Source organism: Equus asinus, unplaced genomic scaffold (assembly GCF_041296235.1).
Source record: "Equus asinus isolate D_3611 breed Donkey unplaced genomic scaffold, EquAss-T2T_v2 contig_800, whole genome shotgun sequence".
NCBI classification, from domain to species: Eukaryota; Metazoa; Chordata; class Mammalia; order Perissodactyla; family Equidae; genus Equus; species Equus asinus.
In genome coordinates this window covers 190,328-208,038 of record NW_027225517.1, presented here as the reverse complement: position 1 = coordinate 208,038, position 17,711 = coordinate 190,328, and the positions used below count along the sequence as shown (strand labels likewise).

The following is a 17,711-nucleotide window of genomic DNA, read 5'->3' as shown; positions in this document are numbered from 1 at the left end:
ATCCATAACGCCCAAGGTTCACTGAGAAAAATAACAAGAAACAGGACCAAGAGAAAAAAGGAAAACAGAAATAGAAACAGACCCTGAGGTGCCCCATACAGTGTAGTTATCAGATGCAAACTTCAACTGGTCAAAAAATAGACTTGACAAAATGAAAATTTTCACCAAAGAATCGAAACGGATTCTAGAACTGAAAAATAGGGTAAGTGAAATTAAGAACCCAATCTATGGGTTTAAGCTCAGGTTGAACACAACTGAAGAGAGGATCAGTGAACCAGAAGACTGGTCAGTAAAAAATAGCCAGATAGAAGTCACAAGAAAAAAGTCTGGAAAATACAGAAGGAGCCCAAAAGACATGTAGGACACGGTAAAAGGTCTAATGTCCATATAAATGGGGACTCCCAAAGTGAGGAAAGACACAACAGGGAGTAAGAAATATCTACAGACAATGGTCAAAACTTGTCTGAAATTGATGAAGGAATCAAGCCATTGACTCAACAAAGAAAACCACACATTGGTTTTCAGCAGTCCTTCGGAGTGTGCCTAAGGCAAGAACAAAGTGTCAAAAGGAGCCAGACGAAAAAAGGCACCACCTTCAGTGGGACAACAGGAACACTGAGAGCTGACTTTTTAAGGAAAGGGAAGGAAGCCAGATGACAATGGATTGGCATCTATAAAATGCCGAAAGAAAATAACCAGCAACCTGGAATCCTATACCCAAAAGAAAGTCAAGACAAAATATAGACTTTTCACTTCAAAAGTGAAGACAAAATATAGACTTTTCAGGAAACAAGAATGAGACAACTCATTGCCCACAGACGTGAACTAAAAGGATTATGAAAGCAGTTCTTCAGGGAAAAGTAGTCTCTGACAGAAATACGAAAAAACAAGGAGTGAAGAGCAACAGAAAGGGTCACTACGAGAATAAACCTTCATAAGCACTAACTGTACAAAACGATGATAATGCCAAAAATGTATCTAAAATTAAAAAGTATGATAATGACACAGGAGGCGGGAGGGAGTTCAATGCAGTTCAAGTGTCAAAGGAAACAGCAGTGTCAGGAGGTAGTAAAAGCAGTAAATAAGGCTCAAATGTAAAATGCACCCTGTATCTAGGAACGTACACAGCCAACAACCTAAGAGAGAAGTACCGAACTAAACACCATGATACGTCTAACAGAAGGCCAGAGAGAAACACAGCACAGCATAGGTGGCACAAACAGAGAACAGATAGTAACATGGTACCTACAAACCAAAATACCAGCAATTATATTTAAATGGAGCAAATGCTCTAATTAAAAGATAAAAATTGTCAAACTGATTAAAATCAAACTAGCTGTCTACTCTCCACAGAGGCACGCTTAAAAATACAAGATCACAGACAGGTGAAAGCAAAACATCCCCAGGCCAACGCTACCTAAGAGAACACCGATGTGGCAAAGATCACTATCAAATAAAGCAGCCTCGACAGCAAGAAGCCTGACTAACGAGGAGCATTTCACAATGATAAAAGTGCAATCCACCAAGAAGATAAAAACGCTAAATCTGAATGCACCTCACAACACGATCTCAAAAGACAGAAAAATTGATAGAAATAGAAAAGGAGAAACAACCAAAGCCAACATCACAGTGGGAGGCTTTAAGACACATCTCTCAGTAACTGATAGAAAAAACAGACCCAAAAATAGTACGGGTGTAGGGGTCGGCCCAGTGGCGCAGCAGTCAAGTTCCCACGTCCCACTTCGGCGGCCCGGGGTTCGGCGGTTCAGATCCTGGCTGCAGACCTACACACCGCTCATCAAGCCATGCTGTGGCAGGCGCCCCACGTATAAAGTAGAGGGACACGGGCACAGGTGTTAGCTCAGGGCCAGCCTTCTTCAGCAAAAAGAGGAGGACTGACGGTAGATGTTAGCTCAGGGCTAATCTTCCTCAAAAAAAAAAAGTAAGAGTGTAGAACTGGGCTGCCCAGTAAACAGTCACATGCAGCTATTAAGTACCTGAAACGTGCCTACTTCAAATTGAGACGTGTTGCAAGAACGCACACCCAATTTTAAAGACTTATCACAACAAACAGAAGGCAAAATATTTCAGTAGTCTTTTCATGTGGATTACACATTGAAATTATAATATTTTGGATATTTAGGTTAAATAAAATACATTATCAAAATTAATTTCACCTATTTCTTTTTACTTTATGTAATGTGAAGAATCTAAATTATATGATTAACAAACTTGATCTAACTGGTATACATAGAACACTGCATTCTCACCGATAAATAACATTTTCAAGGGCCCAAGGAACGTTTAACAAAAATGAATGTATGCTGGGCCATTAGGAAAGCTCGACTCATTTCAAAACGTTGAAATAATGCAGGGTATACGTAGAGATTACAAGAGACTGACAGTTTACGTCCCCCTAAAATTCGTCAGCCCCAAGGTGATGGTATCAGGAGGCGGGGACTCTGCGAGGTGATTAGTCTGGAGTTGAGAGAGCTCCCTCGCCCCCTCCGCCATGTGAGGACAGTGAGAGGCTGGCCATCTACGATCCAGGAATCGGCCCCTCACCAGGCACGGAATCTGCCGGTGCCTTGATCCGGGACTTCACAGCCTCCAGAACGATGCGAAATAAACTTGTGTTGTTCATAAACCAGTTAGTCTATGCATCTGATTATAGCAGCCCCAAAAGACCAAGACAGGGATCTTCATGCAAGGAAGGTAGAAACCAACAAAAAGCTAACCAGAGAATCCCCACAAACATTGGGAAGTTAAGTGACATAATTCTTTAAAAACTTTATGAGTAAAAAAAGATACCACGATGAACATCAGAACATGTTTTCACACAAGAGATAATGAAAATCTGGCTTTCAAAACTGGCGGGATGCAGCTAAAGGTGCACTTACAGGGCCAGCTGGAGCCTCACATACATAGACTGGAAAAGACGAAAGAGCCAAAATCAGTTAAGCATCTATCTCAAGAAACTAGAAAAAAGAACAGCAAACAGAACACAAAGCAAATGGAAGGAAAAAAGCATAAATTAACAAAATAGAGAACAAATAGTAAACAGAAAAAAATCAATAAAGCCAAAAGCTGTCCTTTGAAAGGGCTACTACAATTCATAAGACTCTAGGCAAGACCGATGAAGAAAAAGAGAAAAGGAAAAATTACCAATATCAAGAATTTTTAAAAGGGGATATTACAAGAGATCTTGCACCAAATAAGGATATTATGAACCATATTACACTTAATAATTGGAAAGTTTGGGTGGCCTGAACAAATTCCTAGGAAAAAAGAGCATCTTACCCAGACACAAGAAGAAATATAAAATCAGAAAAATCCTATTTCCACATGAATAACTGAATCTGAAACTAAAAGCCTTCTCACAAAGAAAACCTTACACCAGCTGGTTTTGCTGGTCAATTCTTCCAAAACTGCAAGGAAGAAAACACCAGTCTCACAGGGGCTCTTCCGGGAATCAACAAGGAACGCTTTCCACCTTGTGTTAGGAGACGAGCACGAGCCAAACCTAACAAGGACAACACAAGACAGCAAAGTTACAGACCAAGCTCTCACGAACACAGACGCAACAATCTTAAAATATTAACAAACAAAATCCGGGGAAAGCAGAATACATCAAGGTCAGGTTGGGATTCTTCTAGAACTGCAAACTAAAAGGTAAATCACCACATAAAAGGAAAAAAACTGGACTGTCTCAAAAGATGCAGAAAATGCACTTAAGAAAATTTAATAATTTAATTCATGATTTAAAAAAACACTTAGCAAACTAATAGAGGAGAATTTGGATATTTTGATAAAAATATTTATGGAAAAGCTACAGCCAACATCAGATATAACAGTGAGATACCGAAAGCCTTCCCTCTGACACTGGGAGGGAGACGAGGATCCCTACCCTCACCACTTCTACTCAGCACTGTGCTGGAGGTCCCAGCCAGGCCAGCAAGGCAAGAAAAAGAAAAACGAGTACAGCACTTGGAAACAAAAAAGAAAAGAAACTGTCTCTTGCAGACATAGTTGTGAACACCTAGAAAATACAAGAAGAATTACTATTAGAAATAAATGGATTTAGCAAGTGAATACGCAAAAATCAATTCTATCACTATATAACAGTAATAAACAATTACATAATATAATTTATAATAAAATAAGAAATGTGAAATATCTATGAATAAATGTAATTAAACATGTAGACGATATATATACAGAAAACTGTATAGTATTAAGACAAATTAAAGAAGAGCTAAATAAATAGAAGGCTATATTGTGTTCATGGATTTTAAAACCCATGTTTTTTCCCTCCAAGGAAGACTAGCCCTGAGCTAACATCTGCTGCCAATCCTCCTCTTTTGGCTGAGGAAGACTGGCCCTGAGCTAACGTCCATGCCCATCTTCCTCCACTTTATACGTGGGACGCCTGCCACAGCACGGCTTGATAAGTGGTGCGCAGGTCCACAGCCGGGATCCAAACCTGCAAACCCTGGGCCGCCAAAGCAGAGCGCAAACTTAACCGCCGCACACCGGGTGGGCCCCTGTAAGACCAATAGTAAGAAGCTGTCATTTCTCCCCACGCTAGTCTACAGATGAAACGCAATCTCAGTGAAAATCAGAGCACGTTTTCCGGGGAGAGGCGGCCACGCAGACTCTACATTTTAACTGAGGATGTAAAGGGTGAAGATTAGCCCAGCTAGCCTTGCACAAGAACGAGGCTGGGGGACTCAAATTACCAGATGCCAGGACAGGCTAAATCTACAGCAATTTACACAGCGTGCTGCTTGTGCAAAGACGACAGAAAGACCAACGGGGCAGAGCGGAGTCTAGATCCAGGCCCGTATATTTACGGTCACTTGACTGATGACACAGACGACACTGTAGTGCACTGGGGAGAGGAGGGTCTGTTTAATAAATTATTCTCGGTCAACTGTATAGCATACACTTAAGGAAAAAAGGGAACCTTGGCCGTTATCTCACACCACAAACAAAAATCACTTTCAGATGGATTACAGGTCTAAATGTGAAAGATAAAATCATAAAGCTTTTACAGGATAATATCTTCATGATCTTTGTGATACTATCTTCCAGTGAACACAAAGAGCATTCAATATTACTGAAAAGATTGATCCATCGGGCTAGATTACAATTAAAACTTCTGCTTATCAAGACACCACCGAGAGCGAAAGGGCAAACATACACAAGAATGTAAAAAAACCTGCCACACACACATACTCAGAATATATAACTTGTACCCAGAACATATGAAAAGAACTCCTTCAACTCAGTAAGAAACAACACAGAAAACCCAATCGAATAACGGGCAAAGGACAAGCAGTCACGAGAGAGGATCTCGAAACCGCCAACAGACACACACAAGGAGGCTGCTTCTGCGCGCCACCGGGCAGCGGCCAGCCCACAGCACACTGAGCCTCCTCCACTCGGCGCCCACCGGACAGCCGCAACGAACGAGCTGACGACACCAAGCGCTGGGGAACGGCGGATGGCTCACACACGGCCAGCGGCAGCACCGCCACTTTGGGCAGTGTCTACCCAGGCTGGACAGACACAGACCCTGGCCCTCTGCAGTGCCACTCCTGTGAACACCAACAGAAACGCATACACACCTGCACCACAGAAACAAGCACGAATACGCAGGGCGGCGTTCGTCTGAACTAGGAACATCCAGAATACCCAAGAATGGCAGAAAGAATAAATGACGGTAAATTCAGAGACTGGCTTCCTGGGCAGCAGACAAGAAAGAACAAAGCTACGAGACAACGCGAGTGGATCCCACAAGGATACTACTGAATGAAAGAACCAAGAAACCAAATGTACGTATAACTTTATTTCACTTAGACAGTCAAGCACACGGGAAAGACATCAATGGTGGAAAGCCAAGACCACCACCGGCTTTGGGGGACAGTTCCTGGGAGTGGGGACGAGGGGGCTTCTGGGAAGCTTGGCCATGTTTCACTCCTTAATGTAGGCGGTAGTTACGAGAGTGTGTTCACTTAGTGAAAAAGTCACTGAGGTGCACACTTACGCTTGGGGAAATTCTCTGATGTATGCTACAGCTAAATCTTTTATAAGTACAGCATTACGTGCCGACATAACGTGCCAGGAAGACAAATGCATTTAGTTAAGCACACGCCTCTCTGGTCACACTATTAGCCACGAAACATGAGACAGGCACCAGGAATCGGAAGGGTCCTGAAAGTGTTCACTCAGTGGTTCCTGCGTTTCTGAAACGCTGGGCTCAGGGACCGCTGACGTCACCGCCTTCTCCACCCGGCGAGGCATTTCCAGGCTACAACACTGAGCAGTGGCTGGAAACAAACCACTGAGCGACCGGCTCCTCCGCCGCTGCGACGGCCTCCGCTGCTCCAGACTGGACTGCACACACTCCTGTCCCTTCCCTGCAAGGGCCCCTGAGCCCATTCTCTCAAAAACCACCTTATCAAATGTGCAGTATCTGACACACACTTCAGTGTAAAGTACCCCAAATTACATGAAAACAAACACAGTTACAAAACCAAACAAAACTACTGAAAAGATAAATACATGAAAATCCCAGTAAAACATAATTTGGCCAATCCTTCTAAGCTTGTGGTAATAAAATTTGACTTAAACGAACTTGGTAATTTATAAGATTCAGAGGACAAAAAACTTAATGATTCTCTAACCCAACAGAGAAGGAGCATTATAGCCCTGCATAGCGCAAATTAGTTGTTAAAAAGGAAACCCAAATGTTTGGCTAATCAATCTTTCAGAAGGACTGACTAAGCCAAGAAGCGCATTAAGCTTGTCATTACTCATCTCCTAGCTCAGTGCTGCAGACCCATCACGAGAGTGTAAGTGTGCACCCACTCGGTCTACCTGAAAGCACCACAGAGGCACCTGTTACGAGCAAGTAAAACGGCACCAAGACAGCCCAGAGGCCCCCGGAACCCACGTACCCTCCACTTTCCTAGGTGCCGCTTTCCTCCTTCACCTGCCATGACACCCTCACTCAGCTCCCGAAGGAAAGGCTCTACACCCTGGTCCCAACGCCAACACACCCGGACTAACAAGTTCAGTGTGACTCTAAGCTTTGTAACTCTCATCCGCCAAGGACAAAGTTCCAAAGGGGTCAACCTCTAGTCTTCCACCCCCTAAAACAGATTGGATTTACAAAACACAGGTGTTCTAATAAAGGTGGTGTGTAAAAATATTTTCTCTGTGAAATCCATCCTATTTGTCCACTAAATTTCATTAGGAAATTGGAAATATATGATGAAACCCATGGGAAATACACATTTAGCGAGAAATCGCTTAAGACGACAGGTCAGAAGGCACCACACAGCGGGGGGCAGATCACTCATCGGAGAAGGCGACTTTCACAGGGCAACTTAACAGGGGCACCCTCTGCCCGGGGAACACCACAGGGGCCCCCCCCGTACCTGCAGGATAGTGGCCCTGGGCCTCCGTGCTTTCATAGACGGCCTCTGGGGCGTAGGCCAGACCCTGCTGGCTATGGGCGTCCTGGTAGTAGGCGGCCTTGGTGCTGTACATGGGTTCCGGCTCGCTCACGGGGCCTCTGTAGCTCGGCTCGGCCTTGAACGAAGCCGCATCCTGGGGAAGAGCCAGGGAGACAGTTCACACGGGCCAGGCGGGTCGCTGCCACGGCCAAGGGAAACACACGGACCACTTCTCGGTCCAGCTGAGACCGAGCAAATGGACACGGAGAAGAGGAGGCAACACCTGCCGACGTGTGCAGACGGCTTCGATTCTAACCGTGCTAAGTGTGTTCAGAGGGACCACGTGGCACTTCTTCCTGAATAACCCCCATCCTCACCGCCCCCCAGCGCCCGCAAATCCTGCAGGAACTGGAACCCGCACGGCTGTCACGAGCTGAGCGCTTCTCAGGCTGTCGCCTGGGGCAGGTCTGGCCTGTTTCTTTTTCAGGTCCCAGCCCTCCGAGGGCCACCCAGCAGCTTCACAATGTCACCCCATCACACGGCCAGAGCTGGCAAGGCCGCGGACGGCCGGGTTCTGTCCTAACCAAGTCCTCTGGCGGAGGGGCGGGAGGGAGTGAGCACCAGGTCACGTGCAGGAGGAAATCACCAACTCCCTGGTCACAAGCACCGGGACTTCCAAGCTCGAACCCAAGTCCTGAACTCCTGATCATCAACGGTGGCTTTCATCAGTGTTTCCAACGAGGGTCCTCCTGAAGGCGCCCTCGGGAGCCAGAGGCAGCGGGGCATGGGGAGAAGCTCCAGGAAGGGCAGGCGTTCAGGCACCAGCTCTCGATGGAGGGTGAGCAGCACAGTGCATGCTGCCTGGGAGAGGTGCTATGAAGGCCACAGAGAGGGCACTCCATCTCCAGGCCAGGTACCAGGAGTCACTCAAGGGTTAAAGAGGGAGGGACAGAGCCAGAGGCTCCTTTTGGCAAGGTCCCCCTGGATTCAAAGGGAACGGACTGGAGAATTAAAGGCCAGGCCATGGTGTGGGGGCACGAGCTGGCTGCCCGCACCCTCAGCTTAGTCATGTGGGGGCACCGTGAGCAGGTGGGCACTACGGCGGGCATCCCACACTGGCAGCACCCTAGTCTCCTATCTTCCAGCAACGCCACCTCTGCCCCACCCATCACAGGGTTCCAGCAGGGCTGCTGATCTAGGACCCACCTCCCATCCCTGCCAGGGACAGCATGCCATCTTGGCCTTCTCAAGAACCAACTGCTCAGTGACGGGCCAGTAGTGGAACATGATGGGGGGGTGGCTCAAGGTCCCCGTTTTCCATTGGATTACGAATTATAAGGCCACATCCAACACACCCGTCCAGAAGTCCAGAAGGACACGGCCGCCACACAGAGGGAACAGCAACACAAGGAGATGACCCTGGTGGTGATGAGACTGTGGACCTGAGGCCAGGCCTGCTGCCCCGGCCCACAGCTCTCCCCGCATCCTCGTCCCTTTATGCCTCAGCTGATATGAGTTAGTTCTCATCCCCTGCGACTCAATGATCTTTGAGGGCTAATGTCCAGGGAGAGAAGACAGGTGTGGGAACCAGGACAGTGGCCGCAGGGCCAGAGAAGGGATGGAATTCGGGGCTCAGCCGGGTATGGTCATGGACGGTGGTGGCAGGGGTACTCCCGAGAGAGGGAGGTGCGGAGACCCCGTGACGGAGCGAATGAGAGCTGAGGCGGGCAGCTCAGTAACTCAGATCAGGAGAGAGCATGGGGATCCGTGTTAGCAGGCCCTGGGGACACAGGCAGGCACAAGGCACTGACGACACAACTGAGGAGAAAGGGCCAAGGACAGAGGCTCTGGAGCAGACACGTTCAAGAGGGGCTGAGGGAGGGGAGAGCTGCAGAGGGCTCCAGTGAAGCGAGGCCACGCGGGAGCGGCAGCTGGGTGCCGCAGGATGCGGATTCTAGAAGAGCAGTGTCAGCGCAAATGCAGCATGACCACGTGAGCTCCAGACCAGAAGCCATCCACTCAGTGTTCGGAGACCCCACTGGGGGGCTGCGGGCTGGCTGAGGAAGGGGGCCTCGTCCAGGAGCCCAGTGAGGACGGCCGACAAGGTGAGAAGCAGGCCGTGTGCCCGGGAGCGTCCCCCAGCACCAGGAGGCTGCTCGCCAAGCCGCCCTCTGTGGATGGGCACCTAGCAGAGCTGAGGAGGGAGCCCACGCCGTCTGCGGTGGCGGCACTGCCCCAGGAGGGATGGCTTCAAGAAGCCAGAGACTCACTCACAAACAACGGAAGACCCACCTCATAGACGGGGCTCGAAGGCGGCCTCTTCTGTGCCGGCTGAGGAGCAGGGGACGCGGGCGGGGTCTGCTTCCGGGCTCTGGCCTGCTCCTGTGATCGACAGACACGCAGCACTCAGAACACGCCTAGGACACTCTGGGTCACCAGGCCGCCCCCGCGGCAACACGGCTCCAGCAGAAAGAGCAGAGAGTACCAAGCACGGAGACCGAACACCAGCAGGTCTTAAGGGAAGTTTGCTCTGAAGTGAAGGTCACGCAGTCAGTCAAGTATTCTCATGAACTAGGACCTCGGTGGCCCGTAATACTCCTGCTGCCACCACATAAGCCACAGGATTTACTCACTGTGCAGTCGGCAAGGCAACAGTACCACTACCAAGCTACAACCCCCGTCCCACCCAAACCCAACTCAGACTTTTAAAATGGGCAGAATGTATTCTGCACGTAGTACGGAAATGAATCTTTGGGGCTCAGAGCGAGGACTGTCATGGACAGAATACGGCCCCCAAACAAGCTGACATCCCAGGCCCCAGATGCTGTGAACATGTGACCTCACAGGGCAGAAGGGACTGCAGATGCGATGAAGTTAGGCATCTGAGATGGGAGACAATCCGGGATTATCTGGGTTGGCCCATGTCATCACAGGGTCTTACAAGAAGGAGACAGCCATGTGAGAGAGAGAGCAGGAGGTGTGGTGACGAAAGCAGAGGGTGCAACGCGGACGGCTCCAGAAACTGGAGAAGGCCAGGGAACGTCGTCCTCTCCAGCCTCCAGAACGGACGCAGCCCTGCTGACCTGTTAGGACTTCTGCCCTCTAGCACTATAGACAGGAAACGAGTGTTGTTTTAAGCCACTAAACTTGTGGTCATTTGATCCAGCAGCTACAGGAACGAGTTCTGCCAGCTGGAAGGCTGGATTTTTCTCCAGGTTTCAGACGAGGAGACTGAGCTCCCGGAGAGGGTAAGTCACACACCCAGGGACGCATGCCGGCGAGGGGCAGAAGCAGAATCTGAGCCCTCTCCTCCCCACCCCCCAGGAGAGTCCCAGCACCACAAGTCACTTGGACCCACCCACAAGTACTTGAGGCAGGAGAGCGCCTCCTCGAAGGGGCTGTGCCTGGGCTGGGCGGCCGGGCTGAGGGTGGGCTTGCAGAGAGACCGGGGCCTGCAGAGGCACAGGGCCACGGATTCGTCTATGAATCACTTCTAGAAACATGTCTCCAGGCCACGGGCTCTAGGACAGCCCCTCTCAAAGGTGGCAGGGTACAGGCAGACTCCTTCCCAGAGGCGGGCTTCCAGGATCTGAGAGTCAGGCGTACGTGACCCACATCAAACTCTCCTCGCCTGCCAGGAGGGAGCACTCAGAAGACATGTGCTGTCGGGGAGCCGAGTGCTCCAGCGCCCTTCCACAGCCCAGGGGGTTCTGCTGGGAGCAGTACTGTGCCGACGGAGACTCGCTCTCACTGGGGAGGAGGAAGAGAGCAGATGGGTGGCAGGGGCTGGGGACAGAGAAGGACAACATACCCGAAGGGACAGCAGGAGACCCTCAAAAGGAGAGAGGTTAGGTGACGATGATCAAAAGTTTTCTTCTTCTCAAGCAGCCCATCCCTTCTGCATCTTGTGGATGCTGAGGCGACTTAGATGGCAGGGGTCAAACTTCTAAGGCAAAAAATGAGGAGGGCAGTTTGAAAAGAAGACCAAGAGAGCAGGAAAAAATGCCTCGTAGTCTGTGAGTGTGTGTTCTGCAATGAAAGAAAGCTAACTTACAAGCAGCTTACTAAAAACTTGAAGGAGACATGTCTAAAAGTTTTCCAGCAATTAAGGAATAGTAAATGGTAACCGTCAAACTTACTCTTATTCCGACTTCGCCGCACGTGGTAAGACAGCAGGGCTTATTTAACTCACGTCCTCCGCGTCGGCATTTTCTGTCTATTGCATGTTAATTTCCTTGATTATCCACGTTCTCGACATTCCCCCCCATGATTTGGGGCAGAACGTCCACAGAGTTAAACACACCTTTATGGTTTATCAATGTTGCATGCATGACTTCAGACTCTACCTCGTTAACTACCCCAAAAAGAGTCATGATGAGTGTCTCCACCCCCATTTCACGGACCAGAACATGAGGCACAGAACAGCGAGCTCATCTGTCAAGGGTCGCCCAGTTGGTAGGCGAGAACGTAGGGACCTGAGCCTTCAGACACCAGCCCACCTAGGACAGGTTGAGGAAGGAGGAGCCCACCCCTCCTGCTCACCTCCCAGGCTCCCGCTCCTACCTTCTCTGGTGGGAAACACTACAAACACTCACAGGAAAGGGCAGCAGACCCAGGCTGCAGAAGCGAGAGCTGCAAGAGCAGATCCGCTTCCTCACAGGGGATTCCTCTGTATTCTCAAGCTCCTACCTGGGAAGGGCGCGTCCCAGAGTGTGACGGGTGGGAACAGAGACGCTAGGAGACCATCTGGACTGGAGCTCAGCGGAGGGCACGCGGGCTGACAGCAGGACAGAGGGAGACCAGGCTCGAGGGCTACCGGGCTCTGAGCCAGCAAGGGCGACTGTCTAGAATCTGGTGGTCAAAAGACCCGATTCTACGGGCAGCTGAAAGCTAAAGTCCCTCAGAGGACAGCCCAACGGGAGTTCCACATGTTCTCTATTGAAAACCTTCTGGACCACCGGGGAAGGAGTAAACCAAACCCACGGGCCCAAGAGTTCCCAGTCCCCTCGCGCCGCGCAGGAGAGCGCGGCGGCCGGTCCTCACTCACGTCCAGCTGTCTCCGGGGTTCCTCCTGCTCCTGCCTTTCCTTCGCCACGCTCTGCGCCCTCTCCGCTTCCGCCTTCCGCCTGTCCTCCTGCTCTTTCTCCTTCGCGAGGTTTTCGAAGTTAGCTCTGATGTTGCTTGTTTTGCTGTTCACTGCAGATGGAAGCAGAGATTTAAGTGTGATGTCAGAACACAACTACCATCTCCCCGGACCACCGCCCCATGCCAGCGTGACCTCTCCCGGGGGAACCCGTCGGTCCCGCCCGCCATGGAAGGGAGATGTCCCCCAGCCGCCACCTCAGCCCGCCCCCCCATGAACTGGCCTCCGTGCCTTCTGCCCATTGCACACTTTCGGCAGGACCAATGAACATCATAAGCCATGGAATAGTTTAAATTCCAAACATCATTGTATTCTTTACCACCATATACTCGGCGGGGGGAGTAGCCAATTTTCCCTCAGGACGCCCTTGATAAAGCAGTAAAAAATACTAATTTTTAGTAAATCTCAACCCTTGAGCATACGTCTTTAATGTTCTGTGCGACAAACGGGAGGGACACAGACAGCACCACTGCCACACACCAAGCTCAGCGGCTGTCTCGAGGAAGGACACTTGTGCGACTGTCTGCGTCGCAGGTTGAACTGACTTCTCACGGAGCATGATTTGTCCCTGAAATAACTGACTGGCTGTAGTTAAGCACACTGGGTACTCAGCACGCATTTCCTCCAAAATAAACGAACCAAGCCTATCGCGTCAAGAACAACCGCACCATTTGTTGTCAATGGGAAAACATAAGCTTTCAAGCAAAATCAGAATTTTGGAAAACCTGTATCTGCTCCCGTGCACATGACAATTTCCCCGTTTTACTTAAAGACTCTGTGCTAGCACTGATGACAGTATTCACAAACACGATTTTTTTTGGTATTACAGAACGACACGGCAACATCGGGGCGGGGGGGTCTCCGTAACTCAGTGATCCGATATTTTCCAACGACCGATGCATCATGTTACAAAATCATGCTGTGCAAGGAAGAACAAGCCTCAAGAAAACCACTAAACCACAGCCTGTTCTGAGTGTCACATCAAAGAGCATCCACGACGACCTCACACGGCCTTCCCTCTCCGCTGCAGATCTGGGCGAGCCCAGACTTTCTCCATCAACAGGACTTAGCATAGACGCAGAAGCAGCTGGGAGAAGTCGGCTGTCTTATACCACAGGGACTGACAGAAACAAAACACCACCCTTCTGCTTTTTAGTTTTGAAAATGTTATTTTTTCATAAAAGTATTATGCTGATATGTAATGGCTTTATTATTTTTAAATGAATTATAAAATGTTAACTTCTCTGTTTTAGTTTCCAATAAGTAAAGATCAGTAGACGTAACCCACATAGTTCTTTGGGGCCCTCGATAACTCCTACGAGGTCAAAGTCTGCTTGGAGCACCAAGTCCGAGAACTGCAGGCCCAGGGCGTCCACAGTGAACCGACGGTGACTCTCTGCGTCCTATTTGTAACGCACTCCCTTCTAGCACGTATATTTTCCTGACTAAACAATGCTCTCCTTAAGTGCGTGGCCCACATGACCGAACGTGTGCCCTGCAGACAGCTAGACTAGAAGAGGCCCTCACACGAGCAATCACCTGAAAGGACAGACTGCGGCAGCCTGGACCAGGCCCAAGGAGGACAAGGAGCGAAGGAGAGAACGCCTACTCCAGCTCGCACACAGGCGCTACAACACATCCCTCGGGTCACAGCCAGGGCCGACCGCGTCCAGGGGCACCAGCGAGCGTGTCTGAGCAGCAGGTGCCACAGGACCCTCCCAGAACGTGGTTCCAGCAGCGAGAAGGGCCCTCACACACGTGCAGTTAACCCAGCTCTACTTTGGGAGGCACCCACCAAAGCAGATCCCCACGGCCGGAGAGCACAACACGCTGTGTGGGAAAGCTGCCTCTGACCCTCTGCAGGAACAAAGAGGATCTTCCCTCAAAAGGGAAGTCAATTTCTTTCCTGAAAATACACAGGAACGACTCTGCTCCCCATTCAGCTCCATCGCCCCGTTCAGCTCCATCTCTCCACTCATGCTCCATCTGCTCCCGGTGCACAATCTGCCAACTACCCTTTTTTTTGGAGGAAGATTAGCCCTGAGCTAACATCGGCCACCAATCCTCCTCGTTTTGCTGAGGAAGACTGGCCCTGAGCGCACATCCGTGCCCATCTTCCTCCACTGTATATGTGGGACGCCTGCCACACAATGGCTTGCCAAGTGGTGCCATGTCTGCACCCGGGATCCGAACCAGCAAACCCCGGGCTGCCGAAGCAGAACATGCGAACTCAAGCGCTGTGCTACTGGGCCAGCCCCCCAACTACCCTTTGCCCTGAGCATTTTCCTGGGACAACCAAAGAGCGTGGAATTTCCTCCTGGAAAAACCACAGTGCCGGTAAGGGGTCCGCCAGGACTCACCTGCTTCGACAGGGACAGTCTTCTGATACGTGGAGGCCACCTTCGCGACATCCTCAAAGGTTGAAGCATTCTATCGAGACAGGAAAGGAACATCAGGAAGGCACTGTTCTCTGCTCCTCACACCCCGTGACGGCTGCCACCTCACCCAGACGGCAAAGCCTGCCCTCGACCTTCCCAAAGAGCCCACCGGGGAGCCCAAAGCTTTCGTATCTCCTTCTCTGTTCTGCAAGTTAACTGAGGCATGAGAAGGGTTACGACACACACTTGCTGGTGATGACACGGGTCAGCGTGAGAAGAAAAAGTACACATGTGAGGAGGGATGGACAGGCGGAGCACAGAGGATTTCTAGGGCAGTGAAAATACTCTGTAGGGCAGTGCAAGGGGGACACATGTCCTTACGCACGTGTGCAAAGCCACAGAACGTCCAGCACCAAGAGTGGACGCTAAAGTCAACCATGGACTCTGGTGACGACGACCTGTCAGCGTAGGCTCGCGGACTGTACCCAACGTCCCAGCTGGCGGAGGATGCTGATGGTGGCGGAGGCTGTGCGTGGTGGGGGCGGGGGGCATATGGGAAATCTCTGTACCATCCTCTCAAATTGGCTAAAACTGCCCCACAAAAAAGAGTAGGAAAAAACCCAAAAGCATATCTCCACCTGCGCAATCAGAAACCAGGTGCGGGTTCTGCTCTAGCCCTCGCCCCGGGAGGGGACACAGTGCCGCAAGCCTCGCCTGGCCTGACCGTCCACATCCCCCACAAGCGTGAGTGCGGGGGCCCAATTCTGTCAGACGACACTTTGAGCGACAGCTGCTCCTTCAAGGCTGATGCTGATGCAGACACTGATGCAGACAGGCTCTGGGAACCACGGGCCATCCTCGGTTTCTTCGTGAGCAACCACTTCCCAGTGACACACCTGGGGCGTGGGACAGTCACGGCCTTCCTGACACAAATCAGGGGAGCAGGGCCCCGAGGACGTGGACCTGAAGTTAGCGGGCACTATCTGAGGATGACTGTGAGTGGCAGCTCCCTCCCGTCCAGGCACAGGCTGACCCCTGCGCTGAGTGTCGCACACACGGGCCAGGCCCCCACCCTCCCCCAAAGCCCCGTTCTCCCTCCACAGCCACCCCGCTCGGCCAGAGCACGGCTGTCCGCCCACCCGTCTGCCATGCCCAGCCACAGCCAGCCTGAGAGCCCGGCGCCCGGGCCACCCTGGCCCCCCTGCCCCCCTCTCCGAGTGCAACCGCTCAGCTGCCCTGACCAAGCACTCTCCCTTCCCAGACCACCGGCCCACCAGACCGGGCCTCTGCCACCTCTCTCCAGAACAATCTCTTCTCACACTCACTCCCTGCCCTGCCCCCCGGCTGCCCTCCGGCTGTCCCATCAGGCTCCTGCCTGCCCTGTGGCTTCAGGGGCAGAGGCGTCAGCACCCTCCCCATGGGCCCCTCCTGTCGCCCCCATCTGCCCGGCCCAGCCAGTTCTCCAGCATGCTGCCCAGAGCCAGTTCTCTGCCGTCACCTGGGGGCTTCCAGCAAACACGGCCCCCAACCTCTCGTTCTCGCTTGCAGCGTCCCCACCACACCGCGCCCCACCTCCTCCACAGCACACCCCCATCACCAAGACCCGCTTGCCGACTAGAAGCTTCTCCCTCTCACCGCCCTCCTCTACGCGGCGCCTGCTCCTCCCTCCCCTCGGTCCAGCCTGGCAACTCAAGGTCACGACCTCTCCCAGGTCCCACCTGCTGGACACCCCTCAACCCGTTTCCATCTCCTATAGGGACTTCACACCCGAATCCCTCCACACGCAGCTCACTGGGACCCCGCACAGCTCCCTCACCTTCCTAAGCCTCAGGCCGCCAACTGTACAACGTGGACGCCGTCACACCACCAACAGGAACCACAGTCACCGTCAGACACAGGCTCACCCAACCTCTGCGCCAAGCCACCACCCTGCCTCGGTCGCAGGCCCCCTCATCAGGCTCTACCGTCCACGGCTGCGTCTCAGTGACCCCACATTCTCCACCAGCACCACCTCACGGTCTCCCTCCACATGCCTGTCTACGGCCTGGGCTCCCCTACATGTTCTGGTCTCTTCCATCTTAAACAGAACCATCCCCTCGGCTGACCGCTGCCCAGCTCACAGGACCACAGTGGGCGGAGCGGGCCCAAGCTTGCCGACTCTACGACTGACCCTCCCCACACGGTGCAGGTCCCCGCAGGCCAGCTTCCCCCAACCTGCCCCCCAACACCCACAACAATGCCCTCACCAGGACTCCCGGGGCTACCACGTTACTCGCCCAGACGTGACCCCCACCAGCAGCACTGCTGGGCACAGGTGACCCCCCCCGCCCCAAAGCTCTCTACCCTCAGACCAGCACCACCAGACCCTGTGGGCTCCCCCCACCTTGCTGGGTGCACTTCCCAGTCTCCTCTACCAGCCTGACTGCTGCCATCCCCAGGTGTGTCCCTGGGCCCCGCTCACCACTCTGCAGGCTCTCCTGGCCTCCGACTTGACCCCGGCTCCGTCCACATCTGTGCAGTGGCCATCTGCCTCTGGTCCAGCCGCACTCTCGTCCACCTGCCCTGCTGGGTAGCCCACCCCGGACACACCCACAGCCGACTCAGCTACCCACCCCTGCTCCTCCCAGGCGCCCCAGCTCAGCAGAGGCCCACCGTCCACCTGGGGCAGTCCTGCCTGCCCCCCCAGCCCTTGAAGCCAGGTGCTTTACCTCCCACCTCGCTGAGGTC

The 17,711-nt window shown here is 52.0% G+C and overlaps 1 protein-coding gene across 1 annotated transcript in view; it reads right to left on the bottom strand.

Moving 5' to 3' along the window:
• The window catches only part of LOC123282352 (src substrate cortactin-like), a 30,998-nt gene that overhangs the window by 2,866 nt on the left and 10,421 nt on the right, over positions 1–17,711 (bottom strand). Inside the window, exons 8-11 of the mRNA XM_070503731.1 lie at positions 14,967–15,036; positions 12,511–12,659; positions 9,756–9,845; positions 7,446–7,617 (exon numbers count right to left, since the gene is read on the bottom strand). Coding sequence (XP_070359832.1) covers positions 7,446–7,617; positions 9,756–9,845; positions 12,511–12,659; positions 14,967–15,036 — 481 coding nt within the window. The remainder of the gene's footprint in view (positions 1–7,445; positions 7,618–9,755; positions 9,846–12,510; positions 12,660–14,966; positions 15,037–17,711) is intronic.